The sequence below is a fragment of the Patella vulgata genome, chromosome 7 (assembly GCF_932274485.2).
Source record: "Patella vulgata chromosome 7, xgPatVulg1.2, whole genome shotgun sequence".
Taxonomy (NCBI): Eukaryota; Metazoa; Mollusca; class Gastropoda; family Patellidae; genus Patella; species Patella vulgata.
The window spans coordinates 52453108-52471353 of NC_065885.2; the positions used below are offsets into that span (position 1 = coordinate 52453108).

At 36.2% G+C, this 18246-nt stretch overlaps 1 protein-coding gene across 3 annotated transcripts in view; it reads left to right on the forward strand.

Annotated features, from left to right (window-relative positions):
* The window catches only part of LOC126827844 (uncharacterized), a 60977-nt gene that overhangs the window by 35411 nt on the left and 7320 nt on the right, over positions 1–18246 (forward strand). For 2 of the 3 annotated variants that reach the window (XM_050557410.2, XM_050557412.2), the window contains exons 5-16: positions 505–629; positions 2247–2370; positions 4288–4382; positions 5579–5749; positions 5989–6115; positions 7299–7343; positions 7900–7971; positions 14394–14432; positions 15116–15154; positions 16194–16232; positions 16638–16724; positions 17148–17222. In XM_050557410.2, coding sequence (XP_050413367.1) covers positions 505–629; positions 2247–2370; positions 4288–4382; positions 5579–5749; positions 5989–6115; positions 7299–7343; positions 7900–7971; positions 14394–14432; positions 15116–15154; positions 16194–16232; positions 16638–16724; positions 17148–17222 — 1038 coding nt within the window. The remainder of the gene's footprint in view (positions 1–504; positions 630–2246; positions 2371–4287; positions 4383–5578; positions 5750–5988; positions 6116–7298; positions 7344–7899; positions 7972–14393; positions 14433–15115; positions 15155–16193; positions 16233–16637; positions 16725–17147; positions 17223–18246) is intronic. The other variant, XM_050557411.2, reaches the window with a different exon arrangement.

Here is an 18246-nt window from a genome sequence, read left to right on the forward strand (position 1 = left end):
CTGATTGCCTTACCGTACCTGAAAAAAGTTATGTCCTCTTTGTTAAGGGACCTAAATCACTGTTCTTTGGCATCTAGAAATGAACACAAAAATGGGTAGCAACGCATATAATAATGTAATATAAATGTATAAAAACGGGCTTACATGCAATCGTTGCTATTTTACTGTAATTTCTAATCAGTTATGTTCGACAAAATACGCGAAGAGTCTAAATTGAATGGCGGTCTCTGACGTCTGGTTATTCAAATCTACATCGATAGTATTCTCCTGTGGGGTATATTTAGTCTCGTTCATCGAGTCGCTTCATTACAAATAGCGCTCGAAAGCATTATGGCACGCGATTTGTGTGCCAATTTTAAAATGTCTTAAATATCAGATGCCTATCTTTTCACGGTAAGATAACAACACTAATGTTGATTTAAATTGACTAATAATAAGTCTTGTTTGCAATCTCGAAGGCTGTGGATGATATTGAGTTAAAGACTTGCCTTTATTTATTTTTAGTTCATGAAGGGTGCATGACGCCTCCTGGGGGTGTAACTGCAACAAATGCGACAGCAACGACCATAGATGATTGTGTGTCAGTTTGTTCGGCTCTATCTAAAACTTATGCTGGACTTGGTGGTTTGGTAAGATATATTTAAAATAAACAAATAATATTTAATCGCCTTATTTGTGTTAAAATATATAAATAACCCTAAAAAAAACTGGGGTATACTCTTCCTTATGCGCGGCAAAAAAGGGTACATATGGTGAATAAATTCTGAAATTAGTTAGGTAGAAAATGTAGCCACCTTAAAAATTGGTATGTACATTTCTGGACTGATAAGCCCATAAAACCAACGGTCTTTATTTTCTTCCTACCTCCATCTAGAAATCTCCAAAGTTTTCGTAAAGATACGAAACTCGGAGAGTGCTTAGGAAGAAAGGGGACATATAGAATAAAGTCATCCAGGAAATAAAGGTACATTTTGGAATAATATATACGCCTGTCAAAAAAAATGATACTTTTGGACGAACAAAACAAAATAGAAGGTCGGGAATCCCAAATAGAATTCGTATGGAGGTGGGGTAGAGCGGTATCAGCTTAACAGAAGCGGACATGAACGGTCTGCGGACCATGTCCATGAGAGACTGTTATGGTCGGAACTTATGCATGATAATTACGGCTTATTGCCTTCGCCTTCTTTATGAACATAGTTAACGCGATGGTAATGGGGAGCTTATCAACTATATTGCGCACGAATAGCTGCAACACCAAACCACATCCTAATGACGGTTGCTAACGTGGAAGTGTCAAAATTCTAAGTTTTTTGCGATATTAAACAGGTAAATCGTTAATATATAAAGTGGAATAAAATTTAAAAACGACAGATAAATAAAGAAATTAGATAATGATTTGAAAATTACATGAATAGAAAAAATATACTAATATATACTCTTCAAAATAAGTAGGGGATATTGAAATGCAAATACCTATGCAGGTTGTAATATGATAAATAGTCATGGACACTTGACATGCTTTGAGAGTATGTTCACATGTAGAACTTATCGCCCCAACAGAACCACTGAGCTGCATGTGCGACACGCAATAGCGCCATACACGTGGGAGGGGTTCATTGTCAAATTTGACACTTCAAGGAAGGGTTGATGAAAACTGCCTCTTGCTGGTTTATCCTATCCATGTTTGCTTTCCTATCGGTTCTTGCATAAGATTAACTGTTTAGTGTATCTTTGCTTTAGTGTGTTACGTTTAATTTGATCGGGAGACGTGTTCGTCGACGTCAACCGACAACACTGCAAGAATTGGCCGTGGCACTGCAAAAGAAGTGGGCCAGATTGCCCCAAATCGTGACTGGATGGTTTATTAGGAGCATACCACGACGAACTGCTGAATGTCTGGGGATTGGTGGAGCAATTACTCATTATTAAGACAAAAATCAAAAACGTCCGTTTTCACTTTTGACAGTGTATCTCTTTGCGAGTGAAATGGGACTGTCAGATAAGCCGCCCATATGAACTGTTTATGTTCACGTGTAGGCAATTGGCCTGTTATTACTAGCATACACTGGTTACCTCTAATAAAACCAGCAGTGCATTTTCGCAGTTATGTATTGTTTCTGAATATCTCCTACTTTTTTTTTAAAAGTATGTAAGGAATTTTGAATCTAATTGTGCCCACGTACAGGATTTAGATAATACAATGGAATTGAATATGGGTCTGTTATATTCTATTTATTTTGCAGTCTGCCGCATGTTATTGTGTTAACACACTTGGCGTCAGTTCAACCGGGTGCACGGGTACTTGCTCAGGAAATATTTATCAAACTTGTGGTTCTGCAGGAGTGTGGAATGTTTATAATGTAACAGGTAAACTTTCAAAACTTTATACTTTATGTATACTTTATTATGTATCTATATTTATAATCATGTGTTACTATGCATACTGGACATTGTTATGTATCAATAAACACCTGCCGGTCTAGTGTTGTAAGGTATACTTACTCTTTACAGAACGCCTGATCTGATACCACTTGTTGCACATGGTAGGGTGCCCCATGCAGCCAAAATTTCCCTACTGAACGTTGAACTCGACACGGCGAGAGAGAGAGAGAGAGAGAGAGAGAGAGAGAGGGGGGTTAACGTCCACTCGACACAAACTAGGTCATTTCGGGACTAACATATGGGTCAATTTTATTTACATATTTCGCTTGCGCGTAGGGGTCTTTTAGCAGTGGGGGGGGGGGGAACCGGAGTCCCGGAGAAAACCCATGAGGTTGGACAGGCGACCCTACTCCTTGTCACGAACAACCGATGAATCGAATCCCCGCCAGTTTACTCAATGACAGACTTTATGATACAGCGCGCACGTGCTAACCATTCAGCCATCCAACCCCCTCGAAACGGCGAATGTGTAGGCTTCAGTGGCTGGTCTCGAAGTGATTTCTGGTTAATCACTCGATGCAATAACACTCAGAACAAGAGTCTATGAGTCTATAAATATCCTTGGCACGTTCTCTACACATCTATCAGCTATTACAGCCGTAAAAAATCTATTGTTGACGTTTCTGAATAGCAGTAATATTTCGCCTTTTGGTTATTACAGCAGCTTTAGAAATTATATTCGTTTTATTTTTTAAATTGCTTTATCGTTAACTATACCGTTAGGAGCGGCATCTTTTGGTTTAGTACAAATATCTCTGAAACACTCGGGTTAGGCAAGAACATGATACTAGCAGTGGTTTCATTTAAATTTTACAATGTTCTTAAAACAATTGTTGAGTTGTCTAACGCGCGTCTTTCTAATTTCAGTTCCTTATTCCAGCTTTCTGCTATGTTTCGTAAAAAAAAGTAGTCTTGATTATCCCGGCCTGTCAATCAGACGGAGGATGATCGGTAGACTGGTTAAGCGAGACCATTTTTCAGTCTATTATTTATTCATAGTTAAATGATCATAGCTTTATTTAGTGACTATAAATGTGCGAAACTGATTCAAGGCTTGGTATATATATAAATATTGTGGTGTAATTGTCGAGATATTTAGAGATATTTGTTTATTGTGAGGCACCCTACACATGGATATAACCTGGACGTTGTATATAATTAATAGATACGAAAAGTGAATAGATCGTAAGCGCCCGCAAGGCTGTGTAGCCTAATGAAACAGGCTTCACTAGTGCATATCATGATCGGTCATGTCCTTGCAAAAAATATCAAGATCAGTACATTGAAAACATTGACGCAAACACTATAACAGGGGAAGTAATTCTCAACGATTAAAGTATTACAAGCCTTTTATTAAAATCACTGCCGGTTTTGAAATTTCATGATTTGGAAACAGTTGAACAGATTTAAACCATTGATGAAACCTAGACTGTAAATAATAAGTGAAAATATCGCATTATATCGAATCAGACAAATCTTCACGGCGGGCGGGCCATGTTTTAGAGAGAAGTTTGAAATTTTCTAAAATTTACCACGTATCAAATGTGCCATGTGCTTGAACCATGCGTGAACACTGCCCATGGTGCGTGTTAGTGCGTGAGATGGTAATCCACTACAAGCGCTGACTCGTAATGCCACGCATTGGCACGAACATTGATGCGTGCCGAATGTTTGAAAATTTCAAAACTGTGTGCCGCCAAGCGGAAAAAGGCGTTACCAAATATTGCCACGAGGTCGTCGGGGCAATGCGTGGCGATATGGGAAGACAGAGGGAACTATATGTTTTGTGTGTGACACTATAGATAACCGAATCAAACCTAAAAAATGAACGTTATTTTTAAGGTTATAATGAATGGAGGAGTTTGCTGACAGGGGCAATTGATGGTGACTCAGTGCTTACGACTGTAAATATTACTTCTGATACAGCTGTAGAAAAGGTGAGTCACAAGATGTGTGGTCATTGGATTCCCTTTTATACGCCCATACTTTCACTATTGCATGGCAACCACTTGTTCAAGTTTAGAAAAAAATTGAAAATAAATATTTGATATATAATATTTGTCGAATTTCAATTACTTTAATTCCAAGCAAGCATATGGGCTGTGGTGGCCCATTGGGTAAGGAGCGAGGTCACTAAACTGGAGGTCCTGGGTACGATCCTGGTGTTGGTCGAGAAAGTTCCGTAAGATTTTCCAGCATCGTTTCCCCATGCCACAAATTGTTCACAAAAAACATAAAATTATGGATGACGAAGAACATGCTAAAGCTAAATGATGACAAAACGGAAGTCGTGTTAATCCGTACCAAAAAGCAGTAACTATTATTACAATTGCCGACTCACAAATCTCACTTGATGATAATGTTAAAGATTTTGGAAATTGTTTGTATGCGGAACCTGACTTGGAAAGCAGGTTAGTCATATTTGCAAAACCTGCTACTTCTGTCTGCGATCTATTGGTCGAACTCGCAACCCAATCTCAAAAGATGCCGCCCATCGCTGGTTCGTTGTTTAGTATGATGAAGAATTGGTGACTGCAGAGTCGTCTCTAATGTATCATTCAAAAATTTATTAATATATATAGCAGCTAGTAAAAACACCTCAGCTAGGATTGTTTTTAATCTACCAAAAATTACCACCTAACACCAATCCTAAAAAATCTTCATTAGCTTCCAGTCAAAAACAGGATTAATTTTAAACTTTTTTGTATAGCTTATAAATGCCTTAATGGAAGGCAACAGGCTACACATCTCAAAGTACTCTCAGATAGTAGTATGAATACATTGTAACTGTACCTACTACTTATAGACTTAAATCATTTGGACATAGAACTTCCTCCTACATAGTACCAGCCTTATGGAACTCTTTTTCTATAGGAATAAAGAACTCCAAGATATTGGAATCTTTCAAGTCGTTCGAATGCGACAATAAACCGGGGTCCCATGTACACGTTGGCGTGCACGTAACAAACCTGGACAATTGGAATTCGATATAAGAGTGGCTCGTAGCGCGGCTGTCGGAGAAAAATTTCCCTCCTAGCGCACTGTATAACGTATGCCCGTCTTCATTATTCCGATTGGTGCAGAAAAGTAGGGCGATAAACCCCATTTCATTTCAGTTCATGTTTATTTGTAGATAATACTTGGCGCGAATAGTAAAGTGGTGTCACTGACCATACAAGAAGAAGAGGAATGCTATCTTACTAACCTGTATTTCAACGCTTCAAGTCCGGGATATAAACTATATTATGGGGAATGCACTAACGATGCCGCTAAAAGGCCACTGACAACATTAAGTGGTAGTCTGGTAAGTACTCATATTTTTTATATAAATATATTTCTATCTCTGGTTAATCGCGTCTCGAATTGTTAGGAGGTAATTGATTGGTTGTTATAACCTTTGTTAGCACATTGGAATTTAACTTAAATGTCGTTCTATCAATGCTAATGTTGATGTTTGATAGAAATTAATAGAATCCAAAATTTATCATGGAAGACTCTGTGCCATTTTGCCTATTCAAAAACATTTGTAATTTATATTTTCAGGAATTTTATCCTGAAGACGAAGCCCGTATCCATGTTGGATTAATTGAAACTGAATGTTTGTGGGTCGAACCAATAGCACATAATTACACATTTCACAGAGCTAACATAGCCATATATGGACCAGCAAGTGTGTACTAATTTATTATTCACAATTCTTGAAAAAGAAAAAACAAGAATTTATTTATTATGTTATAAAAGTATTAAAATTCATTTCATATACCCCCACATTTTGTGTATATTGTGATCACCTTTTGTTCTTCGTTCCGGTCATCCGTCCAGTCACAATTTTGTAAAAACTATGAGATAACTTTGGCCGGGTTTCAAACTCGCTGGCATTGTTCAACTGGACACAACGAGGTAACCTATTTTGAAATTTGAAATTGTGGACCAAGATTGCACGAAGTTATTGTCCGTTAGAATCTACCTAAACTTTGTAAAAAAAATACAACTTCGAAAACTTTTTGTAAACCTGTTAAAATTCATCGACGAATCATAGGCAGACACCCAGAATAGTGTATCGATTGCACCTACGACAAAAATCCTGTAAGCGCTCTATTTGTTAGAGAACAGAAGCTATTTCTCAGAATCAACTCAGATTGTTGGCAATCATCTGGATGTGATATAATTTGGCTATAAACATAATAATACATAGATATACTGGGTCATAATCATTTTATAAGATGAATCTATATTAATCTTACTATAAAATCTGTATAATATTTTTATTGACATTATATACCATATTCAATTTGTTTTACTAAAGCCCCTGCACACTAACGGGGGGTTGGATGGCCGAATGGTTAGCACGTGTGCGCTGTATCATAAAGCCTGTCATTGAGTCAACTGGTGTGGTTTCGAATCCGCGGTTGTACGTCACAAGGAGTAGGGTCGCCTGTCCAACCTCGTGGGTTTTCTCCGGGTCCTCCGGTTTCCTCCCACTGCTAAAGACCTCTACGCGCAGGCGAATTATGGAAATAAAATTAAACCATGTTAGTCCCGAAATGACCTAGTTTGTGTCGAGTGGACGTTAAACCCCATTTCTCTCTCTCTCTTTCACACTTAACGTACACCTTACTAAGCGCAAAAATTCTATAGAGCGTAGTGAGATCGCGGTGAAATGCTGAAATAAATCTCAAGTGTGAAGGCAACTACGCTCTTAGTGGCGCAGAATTGCAGATATGTTCACCATTTTCTATGTTCGTATACTACGCCCCAAACGTCATCACTGCTCTCATTCACGTCAACCGCGAGGTGGTGATGTATGTGTTATGGGAGTTTTACTTACTTACCAGGACTTACTTCTATTTCAGCATACGGTGCTGCTCACTATATTGTTTTACAAGTGGACGTATTAGGTAAGAATCATATCTAAGATATAATTTTACTCGATAATGATTGAGACTTCCGGCGTATTTCGACGAACATAACTGATTTGAAATTAGAGTAAAACGGAAACGATTGAATGTAAATCAGTTTATATACATTCATATTACATTATTATATGCGTTACTTCCCATTTGTGTCAATTTCTAGGTGCCAAATATTAGCGATTTAGCTCCTTTGAGCGTTTCTATGTTAGAGCATTTAAAATCTACACCCCTTTTAGTTATATAATGATCGTTATTAGATCGCAATACTAGGAAGGGGTTTGATGGTTAAACTAGCAAGGTTATTCACGATAGCCTGCGTGTCATCTCAAGGGGGTATTCGACAAACTCCAATAAATTTAAAACAATTTGAAAATAACTAGAATAAGAATATCTCAGTTATTCACTGATAGTTTCGGAGTCTTTATTGGTACTCAAACGTAGCTAAAATTTAATTCTATAATTATAGTGATAAAGATACAATTAATTAATTGCCATGTATCTGTGTATTTATGTTTGTTGGTTTGTTTTTTTTAAATCTAAGATATTGTCTCCTCATCGCTGGAATCGTTAATAACAGTCACAGCCCCCTCCTCCCTTTGTATGAATTCTACAGGTACATTACATGTTCATATGTTGTCAAACCATGTATATTGCTGTTGCTTTTTATTGTCTACACTGTAAAATTATCCATTTTTATGTGGCCGAATTTCGTAGTTTAACTCATTTTTTCCGTTAGTCAATGTTTTTTGGTTTGTTTTCTGTTTTATTTCATTCTATATTGGACTTAATGCTGTTATATTACGGGAATAACGGTGGAATGACCAAAAATTTACGGATAATTTCTCTATTTGCAAATGCAAATCCTATACATATATAATAATTCCTAATAATCATCATGTTATAGTATTCATTTCAATTTATTGACCATAATACGAAGAATCACATTTTGTAAATATTGGTATATTACATGCAATGTATATCTTATTTCCATTATTAATAAGATCTATAAAGTGTATTGTTATTCATCATACGTTAATCAGATTGTAAGTATTTTCATAAATGTCTAAAAATATGTTTTGACGCTTAAATACGGATAGTATAACCGGGTTGTCTCTATAGCAGAGTTCACATGCATGCAAATTGATAACACCACAAGATTACATCTGAAAGCCTCTAACAGATTCAGTCACTGACGAGTAGCGGGTTTGTGTTACCTTGCTGTCGTCTACCGATTAGGATATCTCGTATTCTTATCTTAGCAGAAAGGGTTTGCGTTTTATGTCAGTGGTAAGCCCGTGCCCACGCTACAACAGAGAAGAGTTAAATGCCTCTTATTCAGTGTCATCTGTTTCTCTTTCATGCTCTGGAAACAAAACTTACCAGAATTTTGTTTTCTTTATACTGTAACAAAGTAATCCGTAAAAAACGTAAAAAGTTCCGGAAATAAAATTACCAGAAAAATTTCGTCCGTATTTGTTTTTCCTGCAATTTACAGAAATTTCTTCAATTAACATAAATTTCATTTTTTAAAAATACAGGAAAAAATTCTTCTAATTTTTGTTTCCAGAACCTTTCCCATTTTAAAAACATATTTCAAAATCCATAAACCACAAAATATCGAGAAACACTCCCCTCCCCTTGATTCACTTCTCAACTGAGGGGTTGGATGGCCGAATGATTAGCACGTGCACGCTGTATCATAAGGTCTGATATTAAGTCAACTGGCGTGGTTTAGATTCCCCGGTTGTACGTAAAAAGGAGTAGGGTCGCCTGTCCAACCTCGTGGGTTTTCTCCGGGTCCGCCGGTTCCTCCCACTGCCAAAGACCCCTACGCGCAGGCGAATTATTGAAATAAAATTGAACCATGTGTTAGTCCCGAAATGACCTAGTTTGTCTCGAGTGGACGTTAAACCCCATTTCTCTTTTTCTCTCACTTCTCAACTGAATATTTTTATACGCCCAAATTTTCATGTGGATGTATTATGCCATCGCCCCTGTCCGTCCGTCCACCATTTGTTGGTGGACACTCTACAGGTCACAATTTTTATCCGATTTTGGCGAAACTTGAAATATAGATCTATCTCGAAAAGATCTCGGTTCCTTTCGATATAGGCATGTATCGGGGCATAACTTCGTGGATTATGGCACCTGATTGCACGAAAAATCACGTTTTTAACTTGTGTAAACTCTAGAGGTCACAATGTTCATCTGATTTTGATGAAACTTGAAATGCATGCTTATAACCCAAAGATCTTGGTCCCTGTCGATATTCGCGCATATCAGAACGTAACTTCCTGGATTATGTCCCCCGATTGTTCAATCTGATTAAAACACAGATTCAATTTCGTTTCGTTTTTATAGTTCAAAATTTTAATTTTACTTGTCTTTACTACACTTGGATATGGGAGCGTTGTTATTTAACTCGTGTTCTGCTTGAAATGAGGGTCAGCCAATCAAATGGTCTGTCGAATCGAGCGTTTGACCCTTTTTGCGCGGAACTGTGTGGGTAGACATTAGCGGCAATAGAAATCAAAACAAAGCAAAAGTAGATAAAAAATTGGTTAATCGAACGACTGACGTAATCGGGTCAAATGTCGCTTGCTTGGTACCTGACGTCATAGAACGTGAACTCCCACTATAATTTGTTAGATCTACATGTAGTGTAGGCCATCGAAAGTATAAAAAACGAAACGAAATATAGATCTATATTTTAATTAGATTGCCGATTGTTCGAAAAATCGCATTTTCAGCTTGTGGACCTGCTAGAAATCACAATTTGTATTCAGTTTTAAAAACCGTTTAAATATATCACCGTTACACATCAATGAAGATTGAGTTCGAATTTCGTAAAAATTTGACTGAAACTGCCAGACAAAATGGTCGCTCCTTGTACGCAAATAGTGTAAAAGTATGTAATATCAAGGTGGTGAACAATCTAGATTTTGATGAAACTTGAACGTATATTTATAATCCAAAGATCGTGGTTCCTTTGGATATTTGCGCATATTGGATAGTAACTTCCTGAATGGTGGCCCTTGATTGTACGAAAAATCACGTTTTTAGCTTGTGGACCCTCTAGTGGTCACAATTTTTATCCAATTTTTAAAAAACGTTTAAATTGATCACTGCTACAACCTAATGACGATTGGGTTCCAATTTCATGAAAATCGGACCAAAATTGCTTGACAAAATGGCGATTCCTTGTACATAGATAGTGTAAAAGTATGTTATACCAAGGTTGTGGACCCTCTAGAAGTCACAATTGTTATCAGATTTTGATGAAACTTAAAATATATGTTTATGTCCCAAAGATCTTGGTTCCTTTCGCTATTTGTACGAAAAGGCGTGTGTGTTCTATGGACACAGTTTAAATATATCAAAACTCCACCATAATGAAGGGTTAATTCGAATTTCAGGAAAATCGAAACGAAACTGTCCGACAAAATGGCCGCTCTTTGTCCGCAAATTGTGTAAAAGTATGTAATAAGAAGATTGTATTGTACGAAAAAGCTTGTGTGTTCTATGGACACAGTTTAAATATATTAAAATTCCACCATAATGAAGGTTTAATTCGAATTTCAGAAAAATCGAAACGAAATTGTCGACAAAATGGTCGCTCTTTGAACGCAAATTGTGTAAAGGTATGTAATACGAAGATTGTGGACTCCTTAGAAATTTGTATCCGTTTTTGATGAAACTTAAAATATATCTTTATATCCCAAAGATCTCAATCCCTTTCGATATTTGCGCATTTCAGACCATAACTGTCTGGATTATGGCTCCTGATTGTACGAAAAATCGCTTCTTTTTTTTAGCTTGTTCTCTATCCATCTCTTGCAAAATGTGGGCGTATCATGCCTGGCAGTCACCGGTTTAAATTGAAAGAGAATTAAAATCTTAACTGTATAAGTGGCATTTAACTCTTCGCTAAGGGCTTACCATTAATTTAACGCACAACCCCTTACCGCTAACATAAGAATACGGTATATCCTAATCCTGTTCGGTAGACGATGGCAAGGTGTCAGTGCATATAGCCGGTTCCAGGCTTGCAGTACTATCAATTTGCAGGTATAGGAACTCAGCTATTGAGACAGACCGGTGCGGCTTACACAGGCCAATCGGTATTTCTAACCGTCTTCAAGCGAACGTGATTAGGAGATAATACAACCCATAGAAGAAATGTGTGAAATAGGTGTGATTTAATGGTCGAGAGCGAGACATTAAGTAATATACTCTTCAAAAAAAGTAGGGGATATTGAAATGCAAATACCTATGCAGGTTGCCATATGATTAATAGTCATGAACATTTGACATGCTTTGAGGGTATGTTCACAGATGAAGAACTTATCGCCCAAACAGAACCACTGAGCTGCACATGCGACACCCAATAGCGCCATACACGTGGGAGGGGTTCATTGTCAAATTTGAGGAGTGGGTCAGATTGCCCCAAATCGTGATTGGACGGTTGATCACGACGAATTGCTGAATGTCTGAGGATTGGTGGAGCAATTACTCATTATTAAGATAAAAATCAAAAACGTCCATTTTCACTTTTGACGGTGTAGGCTATCTCTTTGCGAGTGAAATGGGGCCGTCAGATAAGCCGCCCATATGAACCGTTTATGTTCATGTGTAGGCAATGGGGCTGTTATTAACATACACTGGTTATCTCTAATAAAAACAGCAGTGCATTTCCGCAGTTTGTATTGTTTCTGAATATCCCCTACTTTTTTTGAAGAGATTGAACAACACGATGTCTTAAGCCTGATACCTTAAAATACAGACACCCGCGCGTGCTTTGCACGTACGTTCGATCCCTTGTGTTAGCGTATGTGGCTTGGAGATAGGCGCGCTTTCTTAACCTCGTGGGTTTACTCCGGGTATTGCGATTTTCTCCCACAGCGAAGACCCCTGCGCGTACATTAAGATAATAAAAATGAAAAATAAGACTTGTTTGCGATATCACCTTCGGTGGAAGCGGACGTTAAACACGAAGAACAACAACAACGTGCTTTGCAATGAAATACGTCACACGGGTCCAGAATTTTAACATAATGTACGCTTGGCACATTGCCCGTACCATTATTTGAAATAATGATACGCCAACATCAAAGGATGACGTTACATCTATATTTTAACTTTGTTAAATGTACGCTTCCACCGAAGTTATATCGCAGACAATTACATGTTATATCTAAAGCATCAAAACATATTTTTTATACATTTATGAAAATACTTACAATCTGATTAACGTATGATGAATAACACTACACTTTATAGATCTTATAAATAATGGAAATAAGATATACATGACATACAATATACCAAAATTTACAAAATGTGATTGTCCATATTATAGTTAATAAGTTGAAATGAATACTATAACATGGTAATTATTAGGGATGATTATTTATCGTTGCTATGGAATAATGAAATAAAATAAAGATTTCAAATCGGGTTCTCTACAGCTGTCTCTACCTATCAGTGAGGCCTACTTCATCGATAGGGACAGATCATGAGATTGTCAAAAACACAAGATCAAACACTTACAACATCTGAAATGCAATTCAAAATGGAAGGTTATCCGAGTGAACTGCGCGTGTGCAAACAGAAATAATCTGCAAATTCCTGGTCATTCCACCGTTTATTCCGTAAAATAACAGCGCTGAGTCCAGTGACGGATCATTATGGAATGGAATAAAACATTTTATCCCTAAATGTCACGGAAATTTCCTGCTTAAAAGACTTACTGGTCAATTCAAATTAACATTGATGTTATTATCTTACCGTGAAAAGATGGGCTTCTGATATCCAAAATTTAAGAGAACATTTTAAAATTCGCACACGAGTCGCATGCCAGAATGCTTTCGAGCGCCATTTGTTATGAAGCGACTCGGTGAACGAGGCTAAACATACCCCACAGTAAAATACTAACGGTGTAGACTAGAACAACATAACCAGAGTCCAAAGACTGCCAGTCGATTTGTACTCTTCACGTATTTCGCCGAACATAACTGATTAGAAATTACAGTAAAAACAGAAACGTATAGATGTAAATCAGTTTATATACATTCATAATACATTATTATAATGCGTTGGGACCAATATCTGTCCATTTCTAGGTGCCAAAGACTAGCGATTTAGCTTCTTTAATACTGAAAATTCCATAGAAATACATAAAACACGTAATTTGAAGAAATAATTTACACTTTTAACCCCCCCCCCCCAAAAAAAGAAATCAAAATCGATTAAGAAGAGTTAAACTACGAAATTCGGCCTCATTTTTTAATGATAATTATTTTGTACAGTGTATATTCAAACCCCACTACATTTGCCACTGTTTATAATTAAACTTTGCCATATATTACTATCTATAATTAAACCACTGTGTCACATATTATTGTCTATAGTAAAACCACATCTTCACCACATATACCACTGTTTATAGATGGCACATATACTCTTATGCCATGGTCTATATCTAAACTATGTATGTTTCTGTCTAAACCACTTTTATTATTGCCTAAAGCGGAACTCTTATGCCACTGCCTATATCTCCACGTTTGTTACTGCCTATAGTTCAATTATGTTTGTTACTGCCTATTGTTAAATTACGCTTGTTACTGCCCTCTCTCTCTTCTCTTGCCTCTATGACGTATGATTTGTAATTTTGGTTTGTTCTTCTTTTGTTTATCAATTCAGAGTCAACAAGCATTATTGATTCAAGTAATTTATAATTTATAATTAAATTATGGTTACTGTTTATGATAAAATTATGAAACCCTGTATGTTTCTGTTTGTAGTCAAATTATTAAACCCTGTAAGTTTTCTGTTTGTAGTCAAATTATTAAACCCTGTATGTTTCTGTTTGTAGTCAAATTATTAAACCCTGTATGTTTCTGTTTCTAGTCTAATTAGTAAACCCTGTATGTTCATGCGTGTAGTCAAATTATTATAGTAAAATATTTATAGTAAAATGATAAAACCCTGTATGTTACTATTTATATTTAAATATACTATGTTTTGTTTGTTTAGAGTCTACAAGTATAATAGAATCAACCACTAGTATAGCAGGTATAATTTATTATTATGCAAAGCTTAAATTACATGATATTTACGCAATTTTTCAAATGATATTTACGCAATTCTTCACATGGAGTTACGAATCTATAACGTTGGTGATTTCTTTCCATGTAAGCATGTACTAGGTAACCGCGTGCAAGCAATCGAAGCCTTTTGGAGCCTTTGTCTTCTGTTCTCGGCCATTACGATGTCGTTGTAATGACAAATCTACGAACTAGAAAATACAGTTGATTTTTTTTTTTAGCACAATGTCCCTTTAAATCATGTACGTTTAAATCATGTGTGTTGCTGTCTATTTGAACAACGTATGTTTATGTTTGTTTAAACCATGTATGTTGCTGTCTATTTAAACCACGGGTGTTTCGTCTATGTCTACATATAAACCCGTATGGTACTGTCTATGTATTTATAATTGGACTGATAAAACAAGCACCAGCGTACTATGACGTCATCGCAAGCATCCTGGATTTATGACGTCATATTAAAAATGGAAGTCAGTCAATCGGTGCACCTTTGTCCAAGGAACACGCGGATCCTTAGGGTATTGTCGAAGAGCGTCGCCCCTATCAAGAACAAGATGAGTAGCGGTTGGGGTCCAGTTCCTGGTCTAAAAATAACAAAAGAAGCCTAGTTGTTTGTTTAAATGTAATTGTATTTATATTTTGTTTGTTTAGAGTCTACAAGTATAATAGATTCAACTACTAATATAGCAGGTATAATTTATCATTATGTAGATTTCAGTCTCTCAAATGCAACAATTAATAAATACAATATATTCCATTAATGTTTTTCCCACCTTGTAATTCTAGTACCGGAAACATGTCTGCAGCGTTGGCTTTAATTGTAATCAAAACGCAAATTACAATCTACGTGTATTTCAAAAGTTACACAATAAATTAGGAAGTTTGAAAATACTTTCATTCAAATCATAATATTATACCTCATATAAACTTTAAAGTTTAACTTTAAGATAATCGTTTTATTTATTAATGTTGATTTGAATTAGATCATAATTGACCTCCAATTTTCGTTTTCGTTTACCAAGTTTAGGTTTCTTTTTAAAGGAGTAGTCCGTTATTTAGTTTGACTAAAAATTTCAGCTTAAAATATCATGATCGCAAACATAGTTTATATTGATTGCGTAGCTGTTAAAGTGCGCCCGTCGATACCGTTTGTAAACCTGCAAATTATATTATTTGTGTTTAAAAACACATAAACAAATCGATGTATAGTGCGTATGAATTGTACACAAGCTTTTTTTTTAGTTAGAAAGCTTATCGCCTACTCCACTCGACAACTTGGCGTTAATAAATCTTTGAAAAATAATCACAGAGGATCAGTTTATAGTTGTTTAGAAGTGAAATAAAGGGTGGTTCTAAGAGTCTACCACGCAAAATTAACCAATTGTATTCACTAAAATATATCTTGGATTCGTCTTTAATTTCAATGAATTAGCCAGGGTTTTTTTCACTGTAATATATCAGGGATTTCCCCTTAAATATCAATGAGTTAACCAATCTTCACTGTAACATATTAGTAATATATCAGAGATTTCTCCTTTAATATCAATGAATCAACCAGGTTTTTTCACTGAAATATATCGGAGATATCTCCTTTAATGTAGATGTCGTTACTGAAATTCTTTATTGGCTTTCTCTCATTTCATGTCGCCTCGGGGGAGGGGGGGAATGGTTATGTTGCCTCTATGACGAATTGTAATTTGTTTTGTTCTTTGTTTGTTTATCAATTCAGAGTCAACAAGTATTATTGATTCAAGTACAAATATTGCAGGTATTCACCATTGTTTGTATTAAATTGTTTGTGAATTTTATGTTCAATTTTTGTTTATGTTCAATGTTTTATTGATAAATTATTATTATTATTGTTTTGTAAATACTTACGAGCGTATTTGTATGTTGGAAATAAATATTGCAGGTTTTCACCATTGTTTGTATTATCTGTTTGTGAATTTTATGTTCAATGTTTGTTTATGTTTTATTGATAAATTATGATTATTGTTATTTTGTTAATAATTATTTGTATGTTGGAAATAAATATCTTCCAGGAACGAGCAGTGGCAATCAGTGGCTTCAGCTAGCGACATTTTTAATTCTAATAGCAATTTAAAAGTATCAATCAGACAGGCATGTTGGGTTTATTTTTTTTCCTGTCCTATATAATGTTTTCCTTTTTTAGAATCCACAACCATGGTGGAATCTACGACAATGGCAGAATCCACAACAATGGCGGAATCCACGGCAATGGTAGATTCAACAATGTCAGGTATACTTAATAATATTTTGATAGGAATTGGCATTTAACGTGCTTCGTTTATGTATCCACGGATATGCGCCTACTATTCATCTAATTCAATCTGTCAATGGCTACGTACACGCCTACGTGTACACGGGGACTGATTTTTTTGCCCCACCCCAAGCAAAAATTTGTAACAGATCTCAATTCAATGTTGTTATTTTATTATTTATGATAGGTTCCCACTATCACTATTCGCGCTACAATTGAAATTGTGGTTTTATTCTTTGAGTAGTCGTAGTTATCCTATCAGATCTTATCATATTGTGGTCAGTGGTAGCAATCGTGTAGATCGTATCGAAACGTATTCGAACGTATATACATGTATCAGATCGTGGACTCAATAGGGACAATCCTATCGTGTTAACCCAGAATAACCAATTAATTTTACAGATCCTTCAATATCAGGGGCGAACAGTGATACAGCAACGACTATAAACGCAAGTCCAACAGACTCTACGGCTACAGGTATAGATGAAATATGACGTATTATATAAGATATACTCGTACTATAAAAAAGATAATTATGGGGGACTATGGTTACCATAGCAAATACATTTTATTCCAATAAAATTTCATATTATTTGCTGTTGAATTATTCAAATTTTTATACGCCCACATTTTGATTTGGACGCATATTGTCGTCGCCCTACGTGGACTCTCTCCGTGTCATAATTCCTATGCGATTTTGACGAAACTTAAAATATAGGTTTAACTCCCAAAGATCTCGATTCCTGTCGAAATTGGCATGAAAAATCACAAGCTAAAAATCCGATTTTTTGTATAATCAGGGGTCACAATCCAAGAAGTTACGGTTCTATAGATGCCAATATCGAAAGGAGCCGAGCTAGATCTTTGGGGTATCAACCTGTATTTCAAGTGTCGTCAAAATCGGACAATATTAGTGACCTGTAGATTGTCCACAAACAAATGTCATATTGTTGTAGATAAATCCTGCACATGTTTAATGTTATCTACAAACCCCAATTTATAATGTCTAGACTTCTTTGAATTGGGTGTAAAGATCAAATTGTCTATTTTATAGGTAGTAGCTTTTCATACGCCCACATTTTCATGTGAACGTATTGTGACGTCGCCCTGTCTGCCCGTCCACAACTTGTTTGTGGACACTCTACAGGTCACAGTTTTTATCCGATTTTGACGAAACGTGAAATATAGGTCTATGTCTATCTCTAAAAGATCTTGGTTCCTTTCGATATTGGCATGTATCGGACTATCACTTCATGGATTATGGCCCCGGATTGTACAAAAAATCACGTTTTTAGCATGTGGACACTCTAGAGGTCACAATTGTCATCTGATTTTGATGAAACTTGACATGCCTGTTGATAACCAAATGATCTCGGTTCCTTTCGATATTCTCGCAATTCGGATCGTAACTTCCTGAATTATAGCCCCTGGTTGTACAAAAAATCGCGTTTTAGCTTGTGGTCCCTTTAGAGGTCACAATTTTTATCAGATTTAATATATC